The sequence below is a fragment of the Falco naumanni genome, chromosome 3 (assembly GCF_017639655.2).
Source record: "Falco naumanni isolate bFalNau1 chromosome 3, bFalNau1.pat, whole genome shotgun sequence".
In the NCBI taxonomy this organism is placed as follows: Eukaryota; Metazoa; Chordata; class Aves; order Falconiformes; family Falconidae; genus Falco; species Falco naumanni.
The window spans coordinates 46,681,832-46,692,563 of record NC_054056.1 but is presented as its reverse complement, the minus strand read 5'-3'; the positions used below and the strand labels follow the sequence as shown (position 1 = coordinate 46,692,563).

The window sequence follows — 10,732 nt, the reverse complement described above, 5'->3', positions numbered from 1 at the left end:
GCGACGGCAGTTCCGGACGGGTGCTGCCCGCCCCGCAGCTTACGCGTAGGTGGCACCCTACGTGCGGAGGGAGGAAACGTCTTCGGCTGCGGCGCAGCTGTCTGTCATGCCGGCGGCCCCACACGGCCAATCACAGCCGCCGCCGTCGGCAGGAGGGCGGGAGTTCCGGGGTGCGCCGCCGTGGAGCGCTTCCGCCCTTCGCGGCTCCGCCCTGGGGGCGGGGCGGGCCCGTCGGTGGGTTTCCGGGTCGGCGGGGAGCGCCGCTGCTGTTGCCGGGACCGGGACCAAGGCACCGCCGCCGCCATGAACCGCTTCTTCGGCAAAGCGAAGCCAAAGGCGCCTCCGCCCAGCCTCACCGACTGCATCGGGACGGTCAGTACCCTCCCCGGCGGGCCCTGCCGCCGCCTCGGGAGGGGCAGGGCAGCGGCGGGGTGGTCGCAGGGCCGGCAGGGCCAGCCGGGCTGTGGGCGGGCCTGGGGCTGAGGGGTGCCTCGCCGGCCGTGCCCCCGCTGGCGTGCTGCAGGTGAGAGTGTCGGTGGCCCGCCCGTGGGCGGGATGCGGGTGCCCGCACCGGCCCGGAGGCGCGGGGCCTGGAGCCGTGCGTCCGTGTGCGCCCGCGTACCTGAGCGCGGGTACGTAGCTGTGTGTGGGCACAGTGTGCGTCTGTCTACATAGACACATGCCCGTGCTTTGGTGTAGCGTGTTTGTACATATGTATACATATACTTGTGTGTTTTAGTGTGCAGCTGTGCAGGAGCGTACATGTGCGCTGGTACCGGCGTTTGTACACGTATTTGTTTGCTGTGCCTGGGAACTCATCCGGTACGTGGGTGCACGTCATGTGCACGTAGGGCCTGGCTCTCCTTACGTCCTCATGGATATGTGCAGTATTTCTGTCTGAGGACTGCACTGCTGCTGATTGCAGTAGTGAACTCCTGCCGCACCAGTTTGTGGTAAGGCAGGGACGGGAGCAAGGAAACCAGTGCCTCTGTCCAGTAGAGAAGGTGGGAGGGCAAATGTCTACTGCCAGGGGCTTGCCGTAGGGACGGTGGTGAAGATGTGTACCTATGGACAGTTACGAAGCCCAGAGCAAGTAAGGAACGCTGAGGACACACATGGTAGAACACTTTATAGCTGTTTTAAGGTTGGCCTGCCTGAAAAGAAGGTTGAGGAAGAGCTTTAAAATGGTTAATCTTGTGATTCCATAGTCTTTTTTTGGCTTTTAAGTTTGTGAAGAAAACTGTGGTGTGTTTTTATAGCTCCTTCTGTTGTAAACTAATTTTAGAAGGTGGAGAAAGCATACAGAGGTCTTGAGTATTTGTCTTAACGGTTAACGAAGTCAGTGAAAGGTCAGTAATGGCTGTGGTGTAAGCGGAGGTTTACTAAGGCTAAGTAAATGTTGTCTCAGGAATCTGACAACAAAAAATTTCTGTGGAAAATCATGATTTTCCTCCCAGAAAATTTATTTTGCTATCTGGTGAAGAGACTCCCTGAGTTAAATGCCTGATATTTGGTATGTGCTACCTACACATACCCATGCACATCAGTCTCTGGCATACGTCAGTGGCTGGGGCAGGGAGAGAAGTGGTGATAGTGTTTCTCCCAGTAGGTTATTTTATTGGTGAAGAACCTGTATTGCTTTTTAGCTGTATTAAGCCCAAACGTAGCTCTAAGTATGTTTAGTTAGAACAGTGAATAAAGCATGTGCTCAAAAATCAGGGGTACCTTTCCCATTGTTACCAGTAAATGCTTCAGTGGATGACTAGAACTCTAATATCTGATATACTGTTATAAACTCTTAAATGTTATAAATTATAACTTAAGTATTATAAATACTTAAATCTTAAATTTGCCATTTTGGCAGCGTAAGCTGAAGGCCAGGAAACCTTTTCCTTATAACACTAATTCTATATTAGTCTGTTAGATTTTTCAGGGGTGATTTTGCCATTTCCAAGTTAATGTCTATTTTCTAATGTTGAAGCAAATGAAGACAAAATTTAGATATGCCAGCGGTCTTTATTCTGCTAAGAGCTTGTTCAATTCCAGTGTTTTTGTGGGGTACATAAAAGTGTAATTTAAACAGCTGCTTTGATTGGCAACACCAGGAATTTAGGATGTTTTCCAAAAAAAGAGAGTCATCAATACTGCCCACCAGGAGCTGCATGCAGTTTTGATTCTCTGTTAGTTGTTTGTAATTACATTCTCTGAAAATTTGGCAATACATGACAGCAGGTTAACTGAAAAGTAGTTGTGCTGGTCAGCTGTTGAGAGATGGAGGGCTGGCTCCAAGCACTGCTCTTTGGTATGAGGAAGTGTACAAACTGCTGTTACTGTTACTGAGCTCCATGTTAGCTTTTGCCGTTTTGACATCTTTCAATTCCAACTAAAATTTAAGACAATTCTGGTTTACTAGTAAGTGTGGGGAGAAACCTAGTTCCTTTTACAAGTTTGAAGTTTATGAATTAACTTTTTGTGCCGATTTACACAAAGTAATCTATATGGTTTGTGAAAGACTTGCTGTATTTTTCAGTTAATTTCCGATAGTTAAGTCTTTAGTATAGATCCTGCTAAAAGACTAGAGATATCATTAGATTTTCTTCTTAAATTGCATGTGAATTATTATTAGAGAGAGTTGTGTGAGATACTAAAAAAGCTTGCCCTGTTTCTTTATCGGGTTAAAATCAGGAGTTTGGAGACTTAAGTAATGTCACTTCTGTGTTGTTTTCAATCTTAGGCACATTTAATTGTATTTCTTGAAAGAGTCAAATTGCTTTGTAAAATATCTTACCATGTTAATTCAGTGGTAATTACCCATTAAATGCAGTTAGGAATTACTATATTTGGCAAGCAATGCTTAATGTTCATTATGCCTGTGTTTTGGATGTTCTTTCCTGTGTATGCAGAAGTAGTATGACTGAACCCAGTAAGATCAGCATACAACATGCTTTTTTTTTTTTTTCCCCGTGTTGCAAGATAACAAGCATCACCTTAAGTATCTAAACAATTCAAGATTTTTTCTGTTAAAGACCTGGTTCTGTGGGATCACTAATCTGAAGTGTTTACTGAAGGCCAGGAAACACTTTTCCCTACTTTTCTGTGATGGCTGGTTACTAATGAGCTTGCTGGCTGGCTGTGTGATGTCCTCCTGTCTCCTCACTTACCACCCCATGGGTATGTTCCCACTCTTCTTTGCAGTTTCTGCTCGCTTTTTTTCCGTGCTTGCCTTGACATTGCACTGTGTGGCAGGTTTTTTTAATCCTTTCTGGCTGAGCACAGTCAGATGACTCAAAGCTGTCATGAGGTTGGTAGGAGGAAGGATGCATCAGGAACTGAGGCACTGGTATTGTTTTTACTTCTTCTTTGAAAAAACACTCCAAATCTGTCGTTTTTTTCAGAGTAGTAAGTAGGAAACATAGGAACAAAAGGCTAATTAATAATTGTGACAACAACGTTAAAATTCAGTCTTATACTTGATGTTCTTATTATTTTTTTTTAAATTGAAATAAGCTGCGGTTTTGGTTAATAGGGATTTGGGATACCATGATCACTTTCTTTTGTTTAGATGGGGCCCTTCTGTAGCAATGAAACGTATCTTGGTATGCCTTATTTGTGAATAGAAAACAGCTCTTCAAGTCCTAATACAGTCTAGTTTTCTTTTGGATAAATTAGATCTGTTGTCCCTTCTGTCCATTCTTATTTTTAAAAGCTGAGGTCTTGTGTAGTGTAATGTCTGTGTGACATTTTTATGTAGTTAATCAATGTAGGAGGATCTTTCTCCATTTCCTGCTAGTACTGCTTAAAGATTAATTATATAACTAAACCAAATAACTGGTTCTCCCTTGTGAAGGCGGCTCACCTCAAACATGCATTTAGCTGATGAAGATCTTGAGGAGGTGCTACCTTTGAACCTCCAAGAGTTTTAAAATATCTCTTTTTCTTGCTGTTAGTAAAATATTTGGCATAACAGAAAGCTTAATACAATTTTTCCAATGCCAGCTGTGCCCAGGCACTTTAGTGTCTTGTGTGGAGTGTTCATATCAAATTTTTAGCTCAGGATGCCTCTGGCAAATGTATGTTGATGTCATAAAGCAAAGATTTAAAAGGGTCACTGTGGCACCAAAATAAAAATCTGCGTAATTATACACGTTTAGCCACACTGTTAACAAGTCAGAATTGTAAATTTTCACTGATTGGTATCACACTATAATTGGAATGTCATTGTATTCTAATCCCTAGAGAGGCACTTTGGAATGAGAAGTTAATAAGCTTTATTTTGTTGTTTCCAGAGAAGTGCTGTCATAGTCGGTTCATGTTAAGGAGTCTTTCTTTGGGCTTTTAATGAGTTTGTATAAGCTGTTAGCATGATCTGTACCCATGCTTGGTTGCCTAATTTTCGTCTTTAACCCTCTTATGAGGAAGGGTTAAAATAATTCTGTAATGACAGCTCTGTGGTATGCTTTGCACTAGGGCTGTTGCAGTTGACTGCTGAAGGCCTCTTCCTGAGCTATGCGGCTGCTATTGGGATTTGGAGCAAAAGTACAGTAAGAATTCAGACTAGCTACCAGGTGGAACTGCTGTGTCCTGGTTCCCTTTGTGGAAAGTGATGGGAAAAGTGTCTCTCTGACAAAGAAGTCAGGCACCTTTGAAAAAATGGTTAAGTCTGGGCTTCTTAAACATAACCAGTATTCCAGGTATTATTCTGAAGGATTAATGTTCTCTGGCCACCATAAATAAACCTCTAGCCCTGCTGAACACATCCCTGTCCCTTTTGCATTGCCCCCTTATCTGCCAGCATGGTGTACTTCTGTTTTTGTCTGTTCCAGTTTAGTCCCTGGCACTATATGTTATCAGGAAATCCTGAATAGACACCATGACTTGAGTGGGTGTACAAGGGAGCATCTCAAAATGATGAAAACATTACAATGGCAGAGCTTCCTGCAACCTCAGAAAGTTTCTTGTGCTCCTTGTAGAAGTTGTTTCATTTGATTCTGATTTTAGATTCTCTACAAACTTTAAACTGTTTGTAAAACCACTGAGTGAAGAAACAATGCACTTAGAAGCATAATAAAACTGAGGCTGTTCATTTTAAAGTCCAATACCTGAATAAAATCTTAATGAATTTTTTTTGTTTGTTTTCCCTTTTGTGTATTAAAGGTGGATAGCAGAGCTGAGTCAATTGACAAGAAAATCGCTAGGCTTGATGCAGAACTAGTGAAGTATAAGGATCAAATGAAGAAGATGAGGGAGGGACCTGCAAAGGTAAGAATCTTCTGTGGGATTTAAGCATGAGAGGATGTGACTTACGCTTCTTGTCATGTAGGGGTGATTTAGCCAGTTCGTCAGGTTCTTAGGATTGTATCTTGCCCCACTGATGACACACAAGATACTGCCAGGATTATTTTTATTCTGAAGCATCTCTTAGATATGTGTCTTTGAACAGTGTTTGCATTGGGTTTTTATTTTTTCCAAAGTGTAATGTAATACCTCAGAAGTAACTTGCTTTCCTTCTTCCTTCTGTTACCTGAATTAAGTCTGGCAGAGAGGCTGTTTTGTTCATCAGTCAATATAAAAAGTCTGCTCTATGCAGAAAGGGAGTAAAAACCCCATTTTTGAAAGGGAATGAACACGTAATAGCTAATAATAAATACGTATAAACAGTAGTATTAACATACCTTTTGCAGTATTATTTGATGCCTACCATTAAAATATGTTGATGAAAGATGGTTCTGATGGAGTAAGTTTGACTTTGTGTTCTGCTTATAAAAAGAAATAAAAAAATTAAAAGCCAGAAATTTTGGAAGTATTTCCTACTAGAAGCTTTACATACAGGCTTAATTGGTTAATCATTAGGGCAGAACAAACACTGAATGTGACTATTGTTAAACTCTTTGTAGTAGTAACTGAGGAAAATATTGGAAAATACAGTGCTATTCATTAGGTTTAAACAGTATAGTCAAGTATAAAGTAAAATACTTTTCCTAATGTAACAATATTGTGTCTTTCAGAATACAGTAAAGCAGAAAGCACTGAGAGTGTTAAAGCAGAAGCGAATGTAAGTTTACACCTTTCTCAGTTTGGGATTAATGAAAGCCTGTTTTTAAGGGGAGTGGCACACTTCTCATTTTGCTTTCCAGTACTCTTGCTTCTGAACATTCTTTAAAGAAAAATGCTGACCAAGCTAGCCAGCTTTTCAGAAGCATCTTGTTACAGAGTCAGCATATTTGTGCCTTATTTGTATGTGAGTATATGAATTTGGATTGGGACAAGCTGACCTAAATCTGCTCATTATTAAAGCTGTGCTTGGCTCCTAAACTTTGAGGGAGTGCCTCATTTTATATTAATTGATTACTATAACTATTGTACTTGATGATCTTGGTCTGGTTTACTAGACGTTTACCTGTTCTCTGTGGACACCCTTTAGGACTTGTGCACACGTACTGCAGGTAATTGTGTCTCTGCAAAAAACCCAGAATGGACAGGATAGGTGATCCTGTGTCTGGTCTAGTCTAGTATACTCTCTTGAAAAGTGTCCAGCAACAAATACAAAGGAAGAATGTCAGAACATGCTAAGTGTTCAGTGGAGTAGCTTAGTCCCTAAACTGCAAATTTCTTAGATGCTATCTGAGCCAAAGCTCATATTATCTTGTATTTTATATCTCTCAGATGAACTATACTTCTGCAGACTTGCTCAATTACTCGTTAAGTATTTGTGATCTCTTGCCATCCAAAATACCCTATGGTAAGGAATGCAGTAGTTAGATATTGTGAGGAAGACTGCTTGGTTTTGTTTTTTCTTCTGGTTTTTGACTATGCTGCTTGCTAATCTTACTTGATAGTTGTTCCCTGTTGACAGTCACTGGGCCCCTCATAAAAGGGGAGCATAAAAGATGTGATGTCATAAAAGACATCATACCCCTCAGTCATCTCGTTTCCATTTTGCTGAACAGTAACACATCTAGTTGTTCGTTCCTTGTCCAGAATTTTGTATTTGGATCATCCTTGTCTTGCAGACCTCTGCCTTGGATGTGTGAAGAAGAACTCATAGTTTGGTTTTATGCCTTTGTTTTTATGATTAACTTGACATAATTTACATTCTTGATTGGCTACAAGTTTATCTTTGAGAAGGATGATTTCTTGATTTTTTTAAAGTCATCTTTTTCTTTTTGGTTAGCCTCGATGGTTTCTTTTTGCTACCCTATCCTCTCCCCCTCTTCCCTGCTCTGCAAAGCTCCAGTGCAGAATCATTGAGGTTTGGATAACCTGCATCTCTTCCATTCTGCTTACAGCATTAGTGAGCAATGGCATGTATCTCTAGCTGATAGTGATTACAACTTTTGCTATATCCTCACCTACAGTGTAAGCCTATGCAAATATGATATTGGCAGTTAAAACAGAAGCTTAGTTCAGGAATAGCTTTGTCAGTTTTAAATACACAGAAATGTATAACAGCCACATTTTTATGAAGCTGTTTATTCTGCGATTGTTTGTAATAAATTTTTAAACCCCATATCTGTTCCTGTCTTTAGGCTACTGCTGATAGTGTGGTGTGTTAAAACCATTATTTGCATTGTTTCTAACAGGTATGAACAACAGAGGGATAATCTGTCACAGCAGTCTTTTAATATGGAACAAGCAAATTACACTATTCAGGCACTGAAGGATACGAAGACAACGGTACCAGTATATTAATCTCACATTTGCTTAATTTGTGTATGCTACATCAGCTACAAGCATGTTGTTTGACTCTGTTCTAGGTGGATGCAATGAAACTGGGGGTGAAAGAAATGAAGAAAGCTTACAAGCAAGTCAAAATTGATCAAATTGAGGTGAGCTATAGTTCAAATTATTAAAGAACAGAAACAATATGCTGAAGTAGTGATGAGTGGACTGTGTAACTCAAAGGTAAGCTGATTGTTTTAGTTCATGTGAGTTTGCCTTCCTTTTTTATGGGACCACCATCATAATTCCTTCCTGGTTTCTCTGGTACTACACAATCAGTTGTTGGCCTTACTGCACTGATTATTGTTTCCTTGCTGAGCTAATTTTTAATCTCTCCCTTCTTTCCCTCTGCACTTCAGCATAAATGTTGGTGAATACTTCCTGCTATGGCTTTTTTGTCTCTCTTCTGTTTGGTTTTCCCCCCCATTTTAGCAACTTGCAGATTAGTGCTTTGCTTCCCTAGTTCAAGGAAAACAAAATCCAAAACAAAAAAAGAAACTGCCCCCTCCCTGCCCCTGCCAAAAAAAACCCAAGCCACAAAGGAACACCAAAAACCAACCAAAAAAAATAATTTCAAGAGGTCTGTAAGGCCTGGCCCTCTCTTCATAAAATGCCTAAAAAGGACCCTGCAAGTTCTGTAAATATAAAGTATGCTGCACTTCAGCACTGGCATTTGGTAAGAGTTTGATTCCTTTATATTCTCTTTCCTATGCTGTTTTTTTACATGGCCTACATTGTAAACCTTCAGGTAAGTGTCTCCTTACTTGTGCCCAAGCACAGTGCCAGTAGGTGTGCTGAAGTATCTTCTAAATTTTGCTCAGGCATAACTCAGGTTCGTGCTTATTCTTCAGATGGCAGATAGAATTTCTCTAGATTTCATACTTCCCTGCTTTTCAAGGTAATGCTGGACTCTGTAATTTATTAGAGGTTTTCAATTTACTCTTAAGAATACTTAAAAGGATTTTGCAGAGATGTTGTTTCAAGGTTCCTCTTTTTCTACCTCATACATTTACTACAATTTTAATAATAAAGGCCATAATATAGTACTGAATGCATGTGTCTTGATTTGTATTAATGCTGCTTCAAAACATGGGTTATGCATCAAAAAATTTGAGTGTCGTGTACGTTGGAATTATTAAACTGAATTTGATTAAGCTCTGATAAATGTAACTAAAACTATTTAAATATAGACCAGTTGAAATTGTTTCGTGCTGCAGGACATACAAGACCAGTTAGAGGATATGATGGAAGAAGCCAATGAAGTCCAGGAGGCACTGAGTCGTAGCTATGGAACACCAGAGATTGATGAAGATGACTTGGAAGCAGGTTAGGAAGGCGGAGGATGATTTTTACATTACTGAATGTAAAAATCATCATACAGTCATACAGTGATTTTAAATTTCATTAGTCAAATATTTTAAGTGTGTTCAAAAAAAAAAAGTTTTAACACTTTTTAAACCATAAAAGCTGGTTTAACACTTTCCTTTAAGACTAGCAACAAGAGCGTGAGACAAACATGAGATACATGCTAACAGAATGCTACAAATGAAGGAAGAAAGGTTCTCTCTCTTTTGTGTGTGTGTGTGCTTATTCCCAACTGATAACTCAAGTAATGCTAAATGAGTATGAATGTAAGCATTCAGTATGAATCCTGTTTCTCTGTAAGAGGACCTTTACTTATGCAAAAGGAGTTCGTTGCATAGTTTTTTAACTAATGTAATTCAATTTCAGAACTGGATGCGTTAGGTGATGAGCTTTTAGCTGATGAAGACAATTCCTACTTGGATGAAGCCGCATCTGCTCCAGCAATCCCAGAGGTCACTCCTACTGATACGAAAAACAAAGTGAGTCCTTTCCTCTTTAAAAGCAAAATACTTTTTTGTTTTGTTTTGGACTGATCACATTTGTGTTTGTTGCTTCATACTTGGAATCCTTAATATTTTGAACAAAAAAATGCTTAACACTTTTATGTGTTTTGGATGCTACATATGAGAGAATACAGTGTACTAAATGCTCGTTATTATATTCTAAGGACGTAAAATGGCTTTTTGCAACTCCTGTCTAACGTTGTCAGACTGCATGTACCATTACAGCTCCTAGAATAGTTATTCTTAAAAATGTAAGTCTCATCTGCATGTTTGCTTTTGGGGCTTTAATATAGCTTCATAGTGAGGAATAACGCTGATGCTCTTGTTTTCTTATTAAATTACTATATATAATATATTATTCTTTCTTATTTTGTCCCCACAGTGACAGTTACACATATATTGCTTTATAGAAATCATAAGGGAACATCTGTGAAATGTTCGGGTTGGTGGAGAGTTGTTAACCTGTTGCTGCTTCTTCTTTCTTATAGGACGGCGTATTGGTGGATGAATTTGGATTGCCAAAGATCCCTGCAACATAAATGTTTCAAGAGCACAATGAATATAATGAACTGTACTTTATAAATCAAATTAAGTATTTTTTTTTAAAATCCTGGAAAACTTGTTCTTCCAGTGTAACCTTAATATCACTACATCCAGGAATGCAATATGAATGGCTAGTGGTGTTCTTTCTTTGAAGGAAGTTCTTCTACTACTGACTTTTCTGTTAATGGAAGATTTGGCACAATTCTCTTCGGTGGAAGCAGTCAGTCCAATAGGTTTTGATTTCTGTGCGTTATGGACAAAGTAATACATGAAGAGTAGTGGTGGCTGTTGATAGCTAAGGTTTATTTTGACTTCGTATTACGTTTCTCTTTCTTGGAACTAAGACTGTACGTTGCTGCTTACTCTGTAAAATAGCTCCCTTATTACTATACTTATTTGATAAAATAATTGAAAGCAATTTTTAAACTACTGCAGTCTTGAGACTTTTATGCTGTTGTACTTGTAACCTCCTTGAAAGCTGTAACAAATAAGGTTATTGTTAACTTTGTGTTCTATGGAGACATAAAATAACGTAGATTAGCAAATCCTTTTGTGTGGTTTCTGGTAATTAATTTGGCCTTAGCCTGCCCCCAGTTCTTACC

The 10,732-nt window shown here is 39.7% G+C and overlaps 1 protein-coding gene across 1 annotated transcript; it reads left to right on the top strand.

The window, feature by feature from the left end:
- Positions 1–206: 206 nt before the first annotated feature.
- CHMP5 (charged multivesicular body protein 5) lies at positions 207–10,675 on the top strand. Its single transcript, XM_040586802.1, has 8 exons — positions 207–372; positions 5,155–5,259; positions 6,006–6,052; positions 7,581–7,674; positions 7,755–7,826; positions 8,937–9,045; positions 9,451–9,563; positions 10,076–10,675. Exons 1-8 carry the CDS (start codon positions 304–306, stop codon positions 10,124–10,126), a joined length of 660 nt encoding a protein of 219 aa, XP_040442736.1. The 5' UTR covers positions 207–303; the 3' UTR covers positions 10,127–10,675.
- Positions 10,676–10,732: the final 57 nt, after the last annotated feature.

Bases quoted from the DNA above. Each gene is read 5' to 3' on its own strand.
- CHMP5 (XM_040586802.1), top strand. From the start codon at position 304: ATGAACCGCTTCTTCGGCAAAGCGAAGCCAAAGGCGCCTCCGCCCAGC. The intron at 9,046-9,450 runs GTTAGGAAGGCG...ATTCAATTTCAG, and splicing joins TGAAGATGACTTGGAAGCAG to AACTGGATGCGTTAGGTGAT. The intron at 9,564-10,075 runs GTGAGTCCTTTC...TCTTTCTTATAG, and splicing joins CTACTGATACGAAAAACAAA to GACGGCGTATTGGTGGATGA.